The sequence below is a fragment of the Gambusia affinis genome, linkage group LG07 (genome assembly GCF_019740435.1).
Source record: "Gambusia affinis linkage group LG07, SWU_Gaff_1.0, whole genome shotgun sequence".
Taxonomy (NCBI): Eukaryota; Metazoa; Chordata; class Actinopteri; order Cyprinodontiformes; family Poeciliidae; genus Gambusia; species Gambusia affinis.
Genome location: NC_057874.1, coordinates 20481184 through 20502561, shown reverse-complemented (window position 1 = coordinate 20502561; position 21378 = coordinate 20481184). Strand labels below are relative to the sequence as shown.

The 21378-nt window shown below is 37.4% G+C and overlaps 1 protein-coding gene across 1 annotated transcript in view; it reads left to right on the top strand.

Annotated features, from left to right (window-relative positions):
- iars1 (isoleucyl-tRNA synthetase 1) overlaps window positions 1–21378 on the top strand; it is a 46357-nt gene that overhangs the window by 15080 nt on the left and 9899 nt on the right. Inside the window, exons 12-26 of the mRNA XM_044122410.1 lie at window positions 2096–2187; window positions 2857–2955; window positions 6277–6403; window positions 8120–8193; window positions 8814–9008; window positions 9162–9248; window positions 10209–10292; window positions 11401–11545; window positions 13133–13253; window positions 13381–13472; window positions 13748–13825; window positions 14349–14470; window positions 17328–17430; window positions 17740–17823; window positions 20091–20265. Of these exons, the coding sequence (XP_043978345.1) occupies window positions 2096–2187; window positions 2857–2955; window positions 6277–6403; window positions 8120–8193; window positions 8814–9008; window positions 9162–9248; window positions 10209–10292; window positions 11401–11545; window positions 13133–13253; window positions 13381–13472; window positions 13748–13825; window positions 14349–14470; window positions 17328–17430; window positions 17740–17823; window positions 20091–20265 (1678 nt within the window). The remainder of the gene's footprint in view (window positions 1–2095; window positions 2188–2856; window positions 2956–6276; window positions 6404–8119; window positions 8194–8813; window positions 9009–9161; window positions 9249–10208; window positions 10293–11400; window positions 11546–13132; window positions 13254–13380; window positions 13473–13747; window positions 13826–14348; window positions 14471–17327; window positions 17431–17739; window positions 17824–20090; window positions 20266–21378) is intronic.

Sequence of the window (21378 nt, the reverse complement as noted above, 5' to 3'; positions counted from 1 at the left end):
AAAACCCAGAAACATTTCTTAGAATATCAGGCCTTTCAGTGTAACTAATACTGTTCTAACACTGTTTAAGTACCTTATTCCACATTGTTTGATTATCCATTTGACATATTGTTGAGTATGAGCTTCCTGTGAATTGAACTGCGGTCGTGGTTACAGGAAGCAGAGTGTGAGATTGGCTGATTGGATATATGACCAGAAACAGAATTGCATAACAAAATACACGCTACTTATTTTTACTGATCTGTTAAGGCTTGTGGTCATTTTAGTCATTTTTAAATATAAAATTACATCTCATTAACATTTAGTTAAGTTCACCTACTTAAAAATGCAAAAAGAAGAAAACTCAAAATATAAACCTGAAATAGTTTTGCTTTGGGTTATGTATGTTATTTAATTAGAACTTTATTGTTGAAGTGTTATTTACAGTAAACAAGATTATTTCTTTCTTTGAAATGCTTTCTTACAAAACGGGTCATTTCAAATGTCTGATATGCAGATTTATATTGCACCCCTTGTCAAAATAGACCCATACAATAAATCAGAAAATTATAGAAAAATTAATTTATTTCTTTAGCTGAAATCAACACATCATATGGGTCACTTACACACAGTTATGTTTTTAGCCTTTAGTTATGTTAATTATAATTTTTTTATGCAAGCAGCAAATGAAAACAGAACAATTATGGTTAACGTATTACATCAGACCAATAAAAAACATTTTAGGACAGAAATGTGGGCTTTAATGCTTAAAGGTGATTTTTCAAAAGGTAGTTTTAAGCTCATCAAAACCTCTATTGTAACAGATTGAATATAAATGTATGTGTATCAAGCTGTAAAACGAACCTTTAATTGTAATAGCATATGCTCTCATTGAACAAATGAGAAAATTCAAATCATTAATTGAATCACAGCTGCACATCTGCTGTGTCTCGGTGAACAAGTTGATTTATATCAGAAATGTAATTCCAAAAAAACAAGCTTACTAAAGTTGCTACAGACAGTAATTATTTTAAGTTTTATTCTTGTTAATGGTGGCTTACAGCTAATTAATACCTAAAATGGTTACTCAGCACATTAAAAGAATATGTAAAGCCAATAAAAATTACTTTTGTAATACAGGATTCTTTTAGCCTACACAAAAGTCTGCAGACTCAATAGTTCTCCAGATTACAGTCATTAATAAATATAACACATCTGCAAAAGGAGGATAAAGGGCTCTGCATGGTACACTCCCATAATCAGTTGTCATTGCTGTGACTGCATGACGAAAAGCTCCACCTCAGGTTGTCTGCCCCTTCTTGCTACAAGACCTCTTTTCTGAGTATCTGTGCAAAGTAGGACTGGTGGTCATGTAGCACAGATGGACAGAACACCGTTTTTTCAGTCAGAGAGGAAATGTTAATTGTTCAAGGCTGTGAGGAAGTATGTACTGATATGTTAAACTCCTCCTTCTCAGTTCTGGTCTGATGCAGTTGGAGAATGGCTTACCAACTTTCCCTCCCTCCGCCCCCTTTTTGATCGGTCTCTGGTTCGTTTTATATTCACATATACATTTGAACCGTGCCAGAGTTCACTTCAACCAAACACAGGTCTAGGTTTGTAGGTGGACCGGAGTTTGTTTTTTCGGTCTGCTTTAGAGTTCGATTGCGCCTTCACACCTCGCCAATCAAATCAGACTTTCTAAACAAACAAACTAGAGTTGAATTAAACTGGACTAAACAGGGCTTGTGTGAACGCACCATAACTTTTCAGTGACATTCTAGATGACTGCAATGTGTAAAGTATGTGGGATTTTATTTTGATGTTTACATTTGAAACTTTTACTGAAGTAAATTGCTTGCTACATATTTATGAAAACATATCTGTGCAAAAGTCTGTGCATTTTTCTTGATATATCCATACAGCCAATAGACTGAATTATACTTAACATGAAATCCAAATCTTTTGGTGGCTTGTGTGAATTTTAACTCAGCAAAGATCTGTTCATGCGTCCACCCATCAGACCTTTGTTGTTGCTACACTGCAGATGCATGGCAGCACCAGCACAGTGGAGTCTCTTATCTTAAAGGTATTGTTTTGTTTTGTTCTGTTGAAGGATGCTGACAAGAACATCATTAAATTGCTGAAGGAAAAGGGACGCCTGCTCAATGCCAGCACATTCAAACATAGCTACCCTTTCTGCTGGAGGTGAGACATCTTTACTGTAAACCTCACTACTGTTCTTTGTGCTTGTCACCCTTTGAAAATAAAAGTTTATTTTTCTTCATGCAGCTGAATCCACCATTCTAGGAAAGGTCACAAATGATTCCTCTTCCAATACCTACAGAAATATTCTTTATTTAAAGACATTAAGGTCATTGGTTTGCACAGGAAAGCTTGGTTGTGATGGCAGCTGGATAATTTGACAGTTAGCATGTTGCTAGTCTTATGGGCTCACCATTGATGACTTCTCAGTAAATTGTTCATTATTCATCACATTCTTAAGTGTTAAACTTTTGTGTTAATCCCTTAACTTAAAACTTGTCTGTGCTTCAAAATAATTTCTTCAGATGTTAATTAAAACCTAAAATCTTTTGTCAACAACCAACCACAGTGTGAAAACTACCGGTACCCACATGCAGAATCAAACACACTTTAAAATTGTAACAAAAAACGTTTATCAAGCTGTGGTAGCTAGAAATGTGTGCAGAGCGGAAGAAAAACTGAAAGCTAACAATTTCATTAAACTTTTATGAGCAGGGCCATTTTAGGCCCAAAGGTAAAACCGGTAACTGAATTTTAAAGGTGCCTCAAGTTTTTAAGTGAGTAGAAAAGTATAATAGTACTATTGTTTATGAAATGACTTACATTTTTCAGGTCTGACACCCCCCTGATCTACAAAGCTGTCCCCAGCTGGTTTGTGCGAGTGGAGCACATGGTGGACAAACTGCTGGACTGCAACGGGAAATGCTACTGGTAAGCTGCGACAAACCGATATCTATCTTGGAGTTAAGTGACCGTGAAGTGTCAACTATGGGCACTTCACCAAACAATTGCTCTTAAATGCTTTGAGCCAGGGCAAACGGCAAATGCAGTCTCAAAACAATTACATCTGCCGCTCAGCTGTGCTAGTTGTTGGTCCAGCTCTCCGGCTGCAGAGGTCTTTAAAGCATCCATGATGGATTTAAAATCCAAGTCTTTGCAGTGACTTTTCTGAATTTTCTGATATGAAAATAAAATTCCTCCTCAAGGCGTTTTTTTTTTTTTATGTAGAGAAAATTAGCATGTGGCTAAATCTGAAGCAGGATAAGCTTCAGCGTGATGGCTTTTCTAAGTGGTATTACCCATGGTGCTCCCAGTGCTCTTTTCTGAGCCACAGTAGCTGCCTCTGGTAATGGGACTGTCAAACCAAGATGAATGACTTACCACAAGGAAGGTTAAGATGCACACACACACACATGCAGAGATGGAGCCAAGCACACACACACACACATTCAAGTCTGTGGTTCTTATCTAAAGGGTGTTGGTACTGCATACACCAAGCTGCCGAATTATTAAGTAACTCTTACTAAATCATACAGGTACATCTCAGAAAAATAGAATAAAGTGAAACCCAAATGTTATATAATCATCTCACATAGTCATATATTCCAACCATTTGTTTCATGTAATTTTGATCCCTGTTTCTTACAAATAAAGAAAACCTAAAATTCACCACTTCAGAGAATTAGAATACTATGAAAAAGGTAATTTTTGGAAACTCATGGTGTCAAACCCTAATCAGCAAATTAACTCAGAACATCTTCATCTCCAGTAATTCATGCAAGAGGAGCCCAACCAAGTACTGACGGCAGAGTAATGTACTTACTTTTCTGAGGCCTGACGTTGGCACTTAAAACATTGATTTTTGATTGGTCTGATGTGATATTCTAATATTCTGAGGCACTGATTTTGGGTTTCCTTTACCTGTAAGCCATAATCATTAGAATTGCAAAAAAGAAAAAAGAAATATTTTACTCTGAGTAATAAACTAAAATGATTGGCAAGAAATGTTGCATTTTTGTGCAGTATTCTATTTTTTTATCTATACCAGTAGACAACCAGAAATCATTTTGGTATTTTGTTTGCTAAATAATTAGTGTTGGCAAAATGTTTGAATTTATTATTACAAATAAGCTACAAAAGAAATAGTTAATGATTAGGAATGTTTTACTCTCCCTTTAGACATCTTTTTGTGTCTTGAATTGCTTTGAATGAATCTTGATGTAAAATGCAATGCATGTTACTTGATGTAATAAAACATGCAATAAAAAAAAGTCATCTTTTAATATATATTTAATTTAGTTTTTACAGTTCCACAAAAACATAAATCCTCAGTGCAGCTAATTGTAGCCTACATTAGCTCATGAAAAACATCTGAACCACTTCAGAAAATTTATTACAAAAGACTAGTTGGAATGCTCTAAAATGGATTTGTTCCTTTTATCCGTTTACTCAGAAGTTTCATTCAATACTCAGGCTGAACCTCTCCAGGTACCTGCCTGTCAGAATAAATTAATGACTGAATTATTGAGGGCCTAAGGGGAGATAACATTTTCTGAGCCAGACGGTGAATTGAACATCTCATCTTTAAGTGATTTCTCCACATTTATAATACATAAAGTTAACAAAACACATAAAAGTGATAGTTTAGTAAGCATAAAAAAATACTGTTGAGAAAGTGTCTGTCTGGACGGATTTTGTACATGATTCTTATTGATTTTATATAACTATTAAACCTCGATCTCTTTTTCAGATACAGTATCAACCCAGATTTTCTTTTTTTTTCTGAATAAAAATGTTTATCCAGACAATAAGTATTTTATCATTATTTCAAGAAAAAGAAAACATAATGAATCCAGGTAGGAAACACAGACTCTAAAAGAATAAAATTTATTTTAAATATATTTTTTGTGGTAGATTATTAAAGGGTATAAAATTATTAATATTTTATTCCATTAAGCCAAGAACAGCCAGCAAGTACAGCACCTTTATTCCAAAGCTGATAAGGTTTTTCAGGTCCTAATGACACTCATCTAAACATAAGAAACCAGTTTATTTTAACATTTTTAACTGAGCACTGATCATTTTTTTTTACAACTTAGAAATCTGTTTAGCACTTTATTTTCTATTTTTGCTCTGCTTTTATTGTTTTGTTATTTTTTCCCCACCATCATTTAATTTTTTGTGTTTTTGGTCAAGAATTGAAATTCAGTAAATGTATCCCCCTGTTGAACAGAGTTATTTTGACAGAATGGCTGATGTCCAATATTTAATTTTACAGATAATATCATGCTGATACCGTGCTGATAATATCTTGCATCTCTATATCTCACGTAGTTTAAGTTTTTTTGGAACTTGAAACCACCAGTCTGCTCTTGCTTAGCAATCATAAATCAAATTTCTACCGACCAGCTCTGCTACCCTGCTGTGATAAATATTCATGACTGCAGTCAGATTCACCTTGCTCCTTTTTTGAAAAATTTAGTCATCGTAATTTTTTCCAACAAATCACTTTCAGTCCTTTTGAATGATAGAAGCCTCTAGGTCCTCAATAACCCTCCTTGTGTCTTGAACACGGGCCTGCATGTTTTAAGTTCTTGATTTAGCTAAAACTGGGAGAAGGGGGGGAAAAGGATGGAGGCACGGTGGTGAGCAGCACTGGCAGAAAAAAAAAATCATTAAATTGATATATTATGGGCCTAAATAGAAATGCCTTGTACAAATGGGAATTGATGAACTCTTTGCTTAGCGCGTGGATCCTGGCGACAATTTATACTCCCCGCTGCACTGTTCTCGTGAGCAGAACGCTCTGGCACAGCAAGAAAGGAAAGGGCGGCCAAAAAGGCGGAGGTGACGGGAAGATGGAAGATTAAAGCCAGAAATCAGCTCAAGTAAACAGGAAAAACAAAAAAAAGACTAACACAAAAAGAGGAGGATGCCTTGGAGGAATGTCCACCTTAACTGCTAAAGTTTGCAAAGAAAGCAAATGTAGTTTATTTCAAGACCAAAGAACAGTTCATTGTTTTTAGACGTAGGATGCTGATAACTTTTTATGTGTTGCAGATTAGCTACTGAATCCTAACTAAGCCACTGACTCCACATAAATAAAATATAAAGAAAAGATTTATCCTTTTTAGCACCACAGTATTTTTTTTCCTTTAGTCTTGTCCAGAGTTGATTGGATTCTGAATAAAATATATAATTTATTTTTATTCGTCTTCAACTGAATACATTATAATCTCTGTGTTTCTGCAGGGTCCCAGAGTTTGTGGGAGAGAAGCGTTTTGGGAACTGGCTCAGAGATGCACGCGACTGGGCAATTTCGAGAAACCGCTACTGGGGCACACCGATCCCTCTGTGGGTCAGTGATGACTTCGAGGAGGTCAGGAAAACAAAAAAACACCCACAGAAAATGCACTTTTTGTGCTTTAGTAGAGTCTTCATTGCTTCTAATGTTTCTTGGTGCAATTTGTCTTTCTTCACTAAATACCAAGATAGCTTTTCTTTTCAAAGGAGACTGATTGTAGTGTTTGCGGCACTCCAAGTTCAATCAAGGTTCAGCTTGAGAGGGCTCAATTGAAAAGTTGAACTTTGCTACTCTGAGTTTTATTTATCATCAAGAATGATTTTTGTGGGGGAAGAAAAAGCACAAGAACCCAGTTGTTTTCATAAATCTGCAATGTAAAAATTGATCCTTCTAACCCGTTTTTAATGATTTGAGCAGTTCTGGCTCCTTTCCGCTTGTGGATGCTGCTGTAGGAGAAACTTTCTGGCATGGCAGAATGAGGGTGAACACGGCGTTGAAACAGAAACATACAGCTTGACTCTGCTGCAGTCAGTCTCCTCCCTTCAGGCACCAACATCCAGTGCCTTCATAAACTAAATGCATGAATGATTCATTAATGTAAACAGGAAATAAATATGAATCAAATGTGTTTGGTTTCACTTGAGTTAATGCAGCTTCAAAGGTGTTCATAACAAACAGCTGTTGGGGGTTTTAATGGTGAGAAGATGGGAGAGCAGGAGGGGGCAGAATAAATTAACTAATTTAGAAAATGAGAAAAAGAAATGCATGTGGAGAGAAAATGGGGAGGAATGTAAAATGAGAAGGATGCCAAACTTTAATTGTTGCTTCTGTCGTGAATATTTGCTGCTAAACTTGGCTGACTGTGTGAATTAGACTGAACTGAATAGAGATGTCAGAACTGGGTTATTTGAGCATTTGAAAAATGAAGCGGCGGTCCCCTGGCTGAAAGAGGGACAGCAAGCGACCTGCTTGCTGGAAATAGCTTTCTAACTGTTTCCAGAACATTCACACTCCCTGGTGCCATCCTCACACACTCCTCAGCAGCAAACCACTCACTTTCATCCCAACCTGCAAGGATCTGCATGTCTGCGTTTTCTGATTGCTGTTGAATGTTTCCTCCTCTCAGCATCTTCCTTTTTGTCAGATTTCTCTCTGAGCTTTTGGTTTCTGAGTATTTTAATTTTTTTTAACTGTGTCTAATTTTTACATGGTGGGGCACCAGGCTGTATGTGGGCCACGTTACCTGGTGCTGTGGTAAAACTAGAGCAGAGCCTACAGGTTACCTCTCTGGAGAGACCAGATAACACACTTTGTCTTACTGTGTAAGGTGAAGTTATTCAGGAGAAGGCCTACTTTAAACTTATGTGTCTAAACACCATCACACACTGTCTGCTTTCTGAAATCAAGAAGGTTCTCTACAAGTCCAATTGTGTGCGCTTGATAGTACAACCTATTTCTCACTGTACAATACAAGAATGAGAGTCTAAAGGATGAAGAAAAAAAGTTGAGGAAGAGTTCATAGTTTCTTTATTTTTCTTCCTTTATTTCTTTACTCAGTGACTGGACCAGAAGTTGATAGGGCAACCAAAATTTATGCTGAAGTTTGAGTAGCATTAACTCAAGTTTAGTGGTAGAGCTCAATTAAAATTTTTTATATTTAATTGCAGGACCTGCATTCATAATTCACTAAGGTGAATTATGAATGAACAGCACTTTATAATTAAGTTCTGGTTAGTTTTGAATGGTTTTCAACATGCATAAATTTATTTAGTGCTTTTATGGATTTATCAGGTGGTCTGTGTAGGGTCCATGGCTGAACTGGAGGAGCTGACTGGAATCAAAGTTACAGATTTGCATCGGGAAACGTAAGTTGCATCTACAACTCATAGATAATCCATTAAGACAGGAGTCTGCAGCTCCCGTCCTCCAGTGCCGCTGGCCCGTAACTACAGGTTGCATCCCTTCTCCAACACACCTGAGTCAAATAAATTGTTAATGACTTGGCATTTGCAAAACTTACTGATTTGCCAAGGAGGTCATTCAACCCTTCGACTCAAGTGCTTCGAAAGATTGGAGTTGCAGATCGCAGCACTGTAATATCAGTTTAAACGTCTGTTAAAAATGCTAAAAAACATAAGACGCTGATAAATCATTTCAATGCAATGCTTATCTGGAGCAACAAGAGTAAATTGAAGAATCAGATTTCTTCTCATTGTGAATTCAGGATGATTCAATTTTAACATCCTGTGGCCTAAAACTAGTGAGCCATTTTTTTTTTTCATTTCCTTTAAGATAACAAGCCATCTTTTAATGTTCATCCAATTCTTTAGGGTAAGCCTAATCAAAAAAAATATCCTAATGAATAGTTTTAAAGGTTCTGATGTTTTTAAGACTGAATAAAAACAGAAGTCAAACTTTTGGAGCTTCAAGCTACTGAACTTTATCATTTTTTTCCCTTCCTTCTTTCTTAACTTTCTCTGTCCAGCATTGACAACCTGACAATCCCGTCACGGTGCGGTAAAGGCGTCCTGCGGAGGATTACAGAGGTGTTTGACTGCTGGTTTGAGAGTGGCAGCATGCCGTACGCCCAGGTTCACTACCCGTTCGAGAACAGGAAGGAGTTTGAGGACACCTTCCCAGCAGACTTCATCGCAGAGGGCATTGACCAGACCAGAGGATGGTATGCTGAGGACGAATGGAGCTTTTCAGTTGGGTTGGGCTGAGAGTGGGAGGGGAGACTGAGGATAGGTCTGAGGATAAATGAATGATTGACAGAGGAGAAGATCAGAACCAAATATCTCAGTCAGACTGACCTTGTTTTCTGTCTCTGTAGGTTCTACACCCTACTAGTGCTTTCCACAGCGCTGTTTGGGAAACCACCCTTCAAGAACGTCATTGTTAATGGACTCGTGCTCGCTAGGTCAGTCCGCTGACTCACAACACTTGAAACAGCCGGCCAATTATCTGTCAAATTATCTGAAAACATTAAAAACAAGAGTCACTAATTCCACAATATACTGTGTTTTACAGCGTATTCCTTGTACTTGTCAAGTTTTTATGATTCTGCCCATTTTTTCTACATCACAGGCATCAGTGAGCCCTAATTCTGAAGATGCAAATTAAATTTCAAACATCAAAAATGAAATAAAAAAAAAAGCTGAAATGACTTGTGCAGCAGCACTAATTGGCACAACTTGGCAAAAGGGAATCTTTCCCAAAGATTTATTACTACTGTTAGATGTTGTGTGTGAAAATATTCACAGTATTTCAAGAGAATGAAGGTTCTTTAAGAATAATTCTGTAAATTAACATGTCAAACTAGGAAGATGAAGGCATTCAGCATTAAGCTGTTCAGGATCATTGCCTCTATGTGTTACATAATCACTACACGTCATCATATAATTTTGAATATTTTCTTGGCTATATATGTATTGTTAAAAATTTAATATGGTTTTATGAGCACTTAATGTTAACTTTAAAGCTTAATTTTGTGGAAGAGGCTGATATGACAGTAAAATGGTTGTTTTTGGTTATTCTGTGCTGTTTTGAACTGCTGCCTTTTCAGCTAGTGATCACAGCCTCATCAGCACATTAAACCAACCAAAAGCGTATTTATTACCACTTTATTTTGTTTCTGTTCCTCTTTAGAGTTTGTTTATTTATAATGTTGGAGCTGCAGCATCTAGGCTCAAAGCTTCTCTGCATCCTGGATGCTTTGTTTTAGTCTTGAGGTTTACATGTAGCAGTGTGCGCACAGGCCCGCTGACCTGGAAGAACTTGATTAATTTGAATACCAACTTCATGGTTTCCAAGAGGCTCTGTTGTGCACGCGTACACGTGTGTGTATGTGCATTAATGCCTGCCTGTTTTCTTCCTGCAGCGATGGGCAGAAGATGAGCAAGCGTAAGAAGAACTACCCAGATCCAGGACTGATTGTGCAGAACTATGGAGCTGATGCCCTCAGGTCAGTTTGGTGCTTGAATATGAGCGCATTCAAGGTCTGAGGCTACCTTGTGTTGTTTGCAATAATGACTTCAGAATGTTAAAATCACTAAAAACACTCTTACTTGGATGTCTGCATGTCCGGGTGGAATATTTGCACAGTCATGCATGCTGTAGATGCGAATCCAAACATTTGTCCCCCTTTGTACATCCTCTCATTTGCCCTGAGCAGTAAGAGTGCTATGACCATATGGTGTTATGAATAAACCACACTGCAGTTGCACCATATGCTCACATATAGACCATAAATGAGCAACTAAATTAAAGAGAAGAAACCAGCAGTCTGGTTCTATTCCAGGCTTCACGTTTTTTTTATTTTTGATGAAAAACTACTTAAAGTACTACAAACCGTCGCACTTGAAGATGGTTTAACATGAAATATATTCACCGTTCTTGTCTCTTTAAACTATATGAAAATATTTATATTTTGTTTATATGTTCATTTTTAGTTATTCTGTCAGTTGATTATATGTATTTTGTATTTTTTTGTATATGGGTTTTATCTTCTTCCATTTTGTCATCCCTTATTTCCCCAGATGTATTAATTTCATTGTCTCCTATTTCACATCGTTTATGTTTTTGCATTCTAATTATTCGTCTTTCATAAACAATAAATGGCACAGTTTGAGTTAATTTGCTCAAAGTAGTCCTCCACTCTGCATCTGCTTCAGCTATTAGGCAAGCTGGTAAACCAAGGCCTGTGTTTGCTGTTTGTTACAATTACATTGTCAGTGAAAAGCATAATTATATCTTTACTGCCGGTATTATCTTCAGGATAAAACATGCTGTATTCCCTAGAATGATTTCTGTTTGCTTAATCAGCTTCAGCTCTGAAACACTTCTTTCCAAATCACTTCTGTGTATTTCATGGATTGTAATCTTCTGCTCAGTACGTTCAAAGTTACTAAGAAAAAGTAAAGGACTTGGAGACACCACATTTTACTGCGTTATTTGAACAACTCTAAGATATCACGGGTTATATTTTAGAATAATATCCAGTATTAATTTTTTTCCCTGCTTGCTCCATAAGTCTGAGCCCACAGAATCACTGATGTTCTATCTGTGTGCAGGCTGTACCTCATCAACTCCCCTGTGGTGAGAGCGGAGAACCTGCGATTCAAAGAGGAGGGCGTGCGAGACGTGCTGAAGGATGTCTTCTTGCCGTGGTACAACGCCTATCGCTTCCTGGTGCAAAACGTACAAAGATTACAAAAGGTATGTTATTTTTTTCTTATTTTTCCCTCTCGCATTGTTTTCGATTAATTGTCTCTCTGATTGTGTTGATGCATGCATTTTAAAAAAAAAAATGCGGAATTTAATTTTGTTAATTTGCTATTAAAATATTAATTGAAATTGTATTGAAAATCACTAAGATGAGAGAAATCAATCAGTGTGATCCCACAGTGAATATTAACAGCTGCTGCTTCTTAACCATATCAACACAACGTCACCAATAATGGTTAAATAAATCAAATTTCCAGAGTCAGCAAGTGGCTTCGAAAGGCTTACATCATGCTGTCAGGAATCAAATAAGCCTTCTCGGTAAATGCACTAATATTCCACTATAAATACCCAATAATGCACTGAGTCAATTAGAAAACATTTTTCATTCTACTTAATTTTTGATGAAAATTTGAGATAGAATGGGCTTATTATCACATGACCAGCATGGCGGTAACTTTTTGCAACTTGGGTCAGTAGATTAAAATCTTTGTATCTGTTGTTTTGGTTCCTATCGGCTGGAAAATTCCGCAAAAGTAAAGAATTTGATTTGGATGTTTTCTAGGTTGAGATGTAAAATATTATGATTCTCTGATTTTATTCTCGGACTTAATTTCCTTTTCTGTTGTCAAAAAGCTTCATCCCTCTTTCCATCCCTCAGTTTTCCAATTTTTCATCCATCCTTTTCCCAATCTCACACCTGTTTCCCAATCATCCATCCGTCTGCTTATTGTTCATTGGTCTATTCTTCCTTCCGTCTCTTTGCTTTATTTCTATCTGTCTTCAAACTCGTGGCAACCGCAGAAATATCTGTCACATATACATTTTGAGAATCCATCTCCTTGTATTTTAAATTGAGCTCATGAAGGACTGAAAATTTTTTGACATGAAACATTCTGCAGCCCTGTTATAACATTACAAAAAATTTAGTTGGAACATGATCTTCAGTTAGGTTGCACCATCCTAATTATAATAAGAATGCTAAGGAATTTCCAAATTCCAACATTGTTCTTATGATGGCGGGTTGAGATTTCCAAATGTTTACCTAACCAGCCTTGTCAGAAAGAAGCATAGCGTGAAGAAATCAACATTTCTTAATATGATGAAGCACAGACACATTCCCTCTATGTGGCACAGCAGATATAGACTAATGAAAAAGTTTCCTCAGACATACTTATTGCCGTTGGGACTCATGAGGTATCCATCCCCCAAATTAATATTTCAATATCTTTGTTGGATTACAAACCTGAATGTCTTTCATTAAACAACAAACCCTGTCCACTGTAGACAGAATACAACATGTAATAAAAATATTTACAGAGCCATATGTCCATCTTTACTTGTTTTCTTGTCAAATTTGCATACCTCTATCTTCACATGTGAAGCTTAAACTTTAAGCTGAGAATAGAAGAAATCTCTTTCAGTGCAGATACAGTGCTAGTCGATGGCATAACAGGAAAATTTGAGTTTTTTGACTTTGTCACTGTGGCTGATAAGTACATCGTTCAGAGTACAAACGTCCATCCAACTTGCATTGGTTATTGAAGGTCCAAACTGAAACTGTGTGTATTCATGCATTAGGAAGACGAGATTCAGTTCCTGTACAATGAAAACACAGTGAAGCAGAGTGATAACATCATGGACAAGTGGATCCAGTCGTTCACACAGTCTCTCATCCAATTCTTTAAAGCTGAGATGGATGGTGAGTCAGATTTTGTATCTTTATATCATTTTATTCTTGAATAAAAACATAGTTTTTGGGGAGTTGACAACTCGGGGTATTCCTCTGAAGTATAAATAAGTAAGCAAGCGGTTGCCTCTGGTTGCAGCGTACCGCTTGTACACGGTGGTCCCTCGCCTGGTCAAGTTTGTGGACATGCTCACCAACTGGTACGTCAGGACTAACAGGCGCCGCCTGAAGGTGAGAATCCAGCTCTAAAGTTAAAACATCTCAACTCAAAAACTAATGTGCTTGAAATACTTTGTACCTAATGATTCTGTAATTTAAGGACATCAATATTAACATGTTCCCCAGGGCTACAGTAAGATATGTTTGGCCAGTGGAAGAAAATAATCTTAAATCTCTTAGTTGTGATTGGGGGCATTTAATGTTGATTCTTGTGTGATAATCGTCATATTTCTGCTTCTCTAAGGGGGAGAAAAAAAAAATCACTGATGTGTTTGTGAACTTTGTAGGGCGAGAGTGGCACTGAGGACTGCCTGTGGGCGCTGGAAACACTCTTCAGTGTTCTGTTTTCCATGTGCAGGTTGATGGTGAGTCATTTGGTTTCTATATAAAAGCAACTCAGACCAAGAAAGAAAGATGATTGCAGGGAGAACTTTTAATGTTTGAAGGGTTTTCTTTTATGTTTGCTGGAAACCAAAAGGAAAGTCTGCAATGGATAAAGTGTGTGTGTCATTTTTGTATGGTTATGGAAAATGGATGAATAGTTGTTTTTAACACCAAGTGTTTGCATGTGGGCTATGAGGCAAGCTAAAAGCCAGTCAGCCTAACTCAAATCAATACAGATCAGCTCAGAGCTTACAAATTAATTAGCCGTGGTTTAAATGGAGGAGAATCACATTAGAGGATCGCTCACAATAGCTCAGTTCTGTTTGAACATTTGCTACAATGAATTGAAAAAAAAAAACGGACTGCAGAAAGAACTTGGTTCAGACTTTCAGACCTTTTATCTCAGCGAGTGTAAATTAACCACAGTGCAGACAATTTAATCATTTCTTCATCTATTCCTCCTCATGCTCGTGTCTGCTTGCTTTCATCCCTCTTCTTCCTCAGGCCCCCTTCACACCCTTCATCACAGAAATGATGTACCAAAATCTGCGTCACCTCATTGACCCTGCCGCTGTTGAAGAAAAGGACTCCAACAGCATCCACTATCTCATGCTGCCACAAGTCAGGTCAGCCAAATTCATTTACACGGCATCAGGCCAGAGTTTTCCCTGCAGGCAAGCTTTTCTTAGAACTATTGGTGAAACAAGATATCGTTGTAAGGAAAGAAGTTGATCTTGAGTTGATGTTTCATTCTTCTTAACCCAGTACTGGGTAACTTCTCATGAAAGGAATGCATTATTAATCTCCTACTTAGAATCTATTAAGGAGGTCAATCAGTATTTTAGTTCATTGTAATAATCAGAAAAAAAGATAGTTTCTTGCTTTAAGCAATAATAACTTGACAAAAATGTAATTGAAACATCAGAGTTTCTAAGAAACATTACTTTCTACTCTGTAATGGGTCAACAGTGGATTTCTCAAGAAGACGATGATCCAAAACATGAAACAACTCAGAAATAGTTTACCAGACGCAATCGTTTAGTTGTCAGCCATTCGGGGTGGCTAAATGCTGGCTCCCACAAAGCTTCTCCTTTGAGCTTCAGAGCATCCCTCCCCCTCAACCCTTCCACTCAGCTCCTTCAGACTAGTCAGCAGCAATTAGCAAGCAAACTGTGTGTTTGCTGAGCTTATCATACAAATTACTTTTCAGTGTAATGCTTCTAAAAATGATTGTAAATGGCATAACGAGAAGCACTGAAGGCGAATTGTTGTACAGAGAAGCTTCTTAAAGAGATGGGTGCCCAATTACAAGCCGGGGCAAAGTCAAATGTCTTATAAGTTATGTTTGATATATGCAGCATTTTTTGAATGACTGAATCCAACATAGTTACTTCAACGTGCTATAAAAAGGCTCTATGTGCCTGGAAAATACATAAATAAAAAGTCCTCCACCACACAACCCTGTACAGGAAACACACCACCTTTCTCCTGTGTGTGACCCTGTTCTCAGAGGACATATCCACTGCTTATTTATAGCCTAATCAGGTTCTGCCAGAGTCACCAGCCTTGCTTTTCTGCCATTAAATAACCGTTAAATATGCTGAATTATGGGCTTTTGAACCTTATGATGCTGTTACCTACCTTATTTCAAGGTTTAAGGTCTGAATCAGTGAAAATAACTTTCATATTTTATTTTTTTTGATTGATTTTTGCAACGTTCTTTGATCTGAGTGGTCCTTCACTGCTGCTGCCGTCAGTCAGGTCGTCTGTGTTCACCCACAGCAAAGAGCAAGAAACACCCGCACTAACCCACACTGACGTTGTCCTGATTGTTTGCTCTGCAGAATGGATCTTACTGATGAAATATGATTTTGTTCCCTTCACTTCATTTACTTTACTGAAGTGCATGTCTTGGCGGCAGATTCTTTCTGAAATGCCTGGGAGGAATTTCTAATCACCCAAATTTAATTACATCATCTGGAACTATAAAGTAAAAGTTCTGGCATGATTAAAAATCTATTTGATTTTGCATAAGGAAAGTAGTTTGTGTAATGGTTCATATAATCTCGTCTGTCACTTGGACAGCCTCAATGCTGCAGCTCTATTAAAGCCTCTTGTCCTTGGTTTTGCTAAATGGGTCCATTTTGACCCGCCTCTAAAGGCCCAGCCACCAATCAGGTGTTGGGAAACTATGACTCCTTAGTCATCTCATTAAATGATTGGCTTTTTTTTTTTTTTTTTTTTTACCCACCAGGGGGTCCTTTTTGTGGGCTCTAGTGGTCCCTTTTATCATAGTAGGCTGACAGGAAGGGGGGAAGGAGAGGGGGAAGACATGCGGCAAATGTCGTCGGGTCCGGGAATCGAACCCGCGACGGCCGCGTCGAGGACTGAAGGCCTCCAAACGTGGGGCGCGCTAACCTCTACGCCACCGGAGCACGCCCCATGATTGACTATTTTTAGCCATTCTGTTTTTTCTTTAATACTTTTTTTGTCCTCGCTTGAGGAAGATTACATGACTAGGTTATATTTTAATATTGTGTTATTATGTTTATTAATTACAGTTTGCTTTAATTGGAGCTAAGATGCACCATAAGAGGGCCTAGTTAGTTGGTGTTTGTGTTATAAGGACTGCTCATTGTAGTAACACTTCTGTTACATCCATTCTGATTTATTTTTGAAGTCTTTTGTTTATCGTTTTTTTGTTTTTTTTTTGTCAGTTGAGGCATTTTCTCCTTTGAACAATTATTACCCCTGATTTTGGATCCTGTGCAGATAGAAGGATATTTGCTCTTTTTTTACTTTTATAAAGTTGCTATGATGGGTGACGGTTGCAACAAGGTTTTGTTTTTACAGCTGATTAGCATCTCAAAAGCTCAAAAAATACCTGAACTCCAACCCAAAAATTCCAGAAGAATTGAAAAGGAGGTTTCCTGGGTCCACAACAGGACCGAAAAGCAGGGAGAAAACGAGGAAGTTCAAACCATGTCTTCATCTCTACCCAGCTTTCTAAACATTCATGGCAGACATTTAAAGACAAAAGTAATTGCTTAAGTAATTGCTTTAAAAGTAACTACTGATGATTTAATCCAGGACATTTTACTGTAAAATATCATCATAAGCTTGACAGTCATGAAACTGTCATCCAACAACAACCTTGAGTCAGAGGTATAAACCAGAGACGTTGCAAGACTGACTTCTGCTGGATATCCTTTCTGTCCACAGCATCACCATCCTCAACAACTCTTTGAAAATACTTGAATGATATCAATTATAATCATAATTAATTTCCCTTTGGGGTAAATTAAGCATTTTTACGTTACCGTTGGTTTGCTCTTAAAAAAAAAAAAGCATTACATTTTGTGAAATAATTTCAGTTATTTAATGCAGTCACTCATCGTTATTGCTAAGATTTGGTAGATATTGTATTTTTGTTTGTAATATGATGATAATCAGGATTTTCTTTACTGATGCCTCTGTTTTTAGGGATAATTTGATTGACAAGCGCATTGAGAGCGCCGTCTCTCAGATGCAGTCTGTGATTGAGCTGGGAAGAGTGATTAGAGATAGAAAGACCCTTCCTGTCAAGGTACAGCACCATTCACTTGCATTTTACACACCACTAATGGAGATGTAGTCAAGCTCCTATAATCACGTGGTTAAAGATAAAAGAACAATCTTGGTTCATTGTTTATGGGGTATGAATACAAATAAATGTCATAGTCAGATATTTATGTAAGTATAAATTACATGTATGTATAGTTCTGCTTCCACTTCATAATTAATCACCACTTTACATTAGTTTATCACATTAAATCCTAGTAAAATATATTTGGTAAAGCTGGTTCATCAGCCATTAATATACATACTTTATCTGTTTTTCCTTTGTGTGTTTCAGTATCCATTGAAGGAGGTGGTAGTTATCCACCAGGATCCAGAGGCTCTAAAAGACATCCAGTCTTTGGAGAAATACATCCTCGAAGTGAGTAAACACTGTAAACTTTGAGCACCTTGATGAATTACATCTCTTTCATCAGCACTCTTAAACATACAGTATGAAGAAAACATCCTGAGAACCATGTTCACTTTCCAGAAGCGGTGCAGTAATGATGAACATCAGAGGGAGCGTAACTTTACATGCTGTGTCTGCACTCTGCCATCACTGAAATTTGTAGTGTGTTGAGTGGAGAAGGGAGGACAAAGGGGATGTCTTGGAAAATAGTTATTTAAATACTTAGTGCTGACACACAGTGAGTAGTTTTTATTAAAACATTTGAGGTAATGTGACTGTCAAAGTGTTCACTGTATTCAGCAGCAACGCTAACTGTCTCATCTTTACTGTAGTACTTGTCACACATGCTGGTTGTAGAATCACTTTGTGTAGACTCTGGAGTAAACTGAATTTAATTAAAAGGCTTTTTATTTAGATGTCAGATAAGCTGACTCTAAAAACTGATACTCATCTATTTTATCAGGATTTTCCAAACCTGCACATCTGCATCACCCTTCAAAATAACTGCGGAAGACACTTTTAATGGCAAATATTTTTGGTTAAACTTTTAAAAATGTCGATAATTACAACCTTTAACAAAAAGACACAAGGGCAGCAACAGTGTCCATGACCATTATGTTGGTTGTGTTTGTTTATTAGGCCCGTCTACTCTAACTTGTTCGCACCTGTCATCTTCAAGCAAACTAAGTTGTTTGTGAGAAAATAGTGCATATTTTTAATAGTTTGGGTCAGAACTTTCTAAATTGCTTTGTGCTCTTTGAAGACGAACAAAGAAGCCATGTTGACTGTAGGTTTCCAGTGGTTTAAATTTTAAAATTGATTGCAAAAAAGCATTGCTGCAACAAAGCCAACTAGTGTTTTTGTGCTTTTTGCTCTAAGTTTAGATCCTTACCTGTATGTCCCATGACAGACAAAGGCAGAAACATTAAAAAGATGCAACAGAGCAACTTTGCTGAACAAAGTTCAGCCACTAGGTTTATCTGATGAAAGTCTTGCTTTTTAACAGCCTTAATGAACCGTAGATGTCCCAAAAATGCAAATGTCTTCAAAATTTTTTCTTTTTAAATAGATTTGTAATTTAATTTCCTATTTAATTTTCAAACCATTCATTGATGCTGAAAGTAGGTATATTTTAATCATCTTCACTCAGTATCAGTGTCCATACTGAAGAGTGTTGTTTTCAGCGACACCATTTGATGTCTCAATGCCTCTCCTTGCCGTATTTGTAGCTTCCTGACTTTGCACTCAGCAGATACATTTTGTTTTGAAACTGCACATTTTGGTGGCTGCAAAAGGCAAGACATAGTGTTGCTCTTTTTAGTTCTTCATGGCAATTATTGCATTTTCTTTTTATCCTCTGTCCAAAAACACATTTGTTGCAGTGTGCCAGCTTTGCAAAGCAAGAGGTCAGGCACAAAATGGCACTTGCTGTTCTTGCATCTGAATTTTAGCTTTGCTCAGCTTTTCTTCCCTGACATGCCTGTTGGTGTCTCAACTGATGGCTCCAGTCTCTAGTGAGCTGGAGATGCTCTTTCGAATATCAGATGAGTCACCATTTGTGCTGACAGAAGCCTCGGCTCATTGTGATGCACCAGTACACTGTAAACTGCCACCGTCTAAGTCATCACACACACAAATCCATATTTATCCCCTAAATAAAAATTAGTTATTTTTGTGAAATAGGCGCATGGACTGAATCCTGCCCAGATTTTTAAACCCACACTGCCTTTAACATTTCCACTCAGACAACTGCAATACTCTCTGTGCTCACTGTCAGAAAGTTAACAATGCCAGAGCTCAGGCTCAACCCGAACAGGGTGATTGACTGAAAGGAGGAGGGGATGAAGGCCTGTCAGTCTGGTTATATTTAGTATCTCTGTTGCGCCGCTGGATACAATTGGATCACAGATTTTTCTTCCTTTTGGCTAAAAGATAAAATATTGACTGAAGAGGATTGGCTTATTGGAGTTTTATGGCTCATTTACTGTTTGACTTAATGACCTGTCTTGATCAATTTTGGCTCAGGTTTTACTTTTGGGCCCAGGGTAAGATAGATTACTGAGATTTTCATCTTCAGTTCAGTTTTCTCTTGTTTTCTGTTAAATTTAGTTGCTTTTATTTGATATAAAAACATTTTTTCCTACAGTTTTCTATTTAGTTTTAATCATCTCTGCGGGCATCCAGGACACACCGACTGTACATTTTGGGAAAACATACTCTTTCTCTTATTCCCGCAGGAACTTAATGTGCGACAGTTGACACTTTCAACAGACAAGAACAAGTATGGGATCCGTCTGCGAGCCGAGCCTGACCACATGGTGTTGGGCAAGAAATTAAAGGGGGCCTTCAAGGCTGTGACTGCTTCCATCAAGGAGCTCCCCAGCAAACAGCTAGAGGCCTTCCAGAAAACAGGTACAACTGGGCAGAAGCGCCACTGACTTTTAACGGCATAAATATTTAAATCTTCATCATTCCGCCCGGAATGATGAAGATTTAATTGTTTTAAGCTTAAGCTTCCCCAGTTTTTTCAGATCTGAGTTATGTGAAAAGATTGTCTGTTCACATCGGACTCAAAGTAACAACAAAAATAAAGAAATAAAAAAACTAAGTCCCCAAAATACACGTCTTGGCTAAAATAACATAGCTAAAATAGTGAAACAAAAGAAAATGTCCAGGTACCCAATAGAGTTTTCCATCTTTTTCCAAACTACTACTATGCTATGTATATATATTTTTTAATTTAAACATTTTAGTGAAAACTTTAGTCTACATCACGTTGTCATCCATTAATAAAATGAATGTGGAAAAAACAAAAACAAATGAGGGCTGTCGTATCACATGTCAGGTACCTCAGTGGAAAAGCCCGTTTACTATTTTTATTAATGCAGATAATGAGTTAAAGCATATTGATAGAGATAGTTGCCAATGGAGAGGGGGACCTTATGGCCATTTTGTGGTTTCCAGGGATAACATTCCTCACTTTTACATTCGACTGGCTCTAAAAAGGATTTTTCTTGTTGATATTTTCGGACCAAAAACAGATGGGCAGATGCCAAATGTTCTTCTTAATCAATTGCTTATCAAATAACGAGTATTTTAATAGCAACACAGCAGTCAGTGGAAACAATAAATTCTTGCAGTAAACGTCTCTAACCTGCACACACGCGGACACACACAGCCGGTTTATCCGTAGAATGCAATCAGAACCCGAGTTGGGATCAAAGCAGGTCAAGGTATCTTGTCTCTCCAATTATAGAAAGACGAGGAGAGCCCCCAGAGTCTCTGGGGAGCGAAACAGCAGAGGTCAGCTGGGCTGTGGGAACTTCAGATTTTCAATCACTGACATGTTTGAAGTCAGGCCAATTGGAGGGAAAAAAGGAAGAGATGGACCTCATACGGCATGGAAGAAAATGTTGGCAGGAGGAAACCTAAAGATGGAAATATTTGTAGTTCCACCAAGTCAAAGCACAAGAAAGATTTTTTTTTTTCTTTAACTTTAAAGTTCATGAAGAAAAACTGAATAAT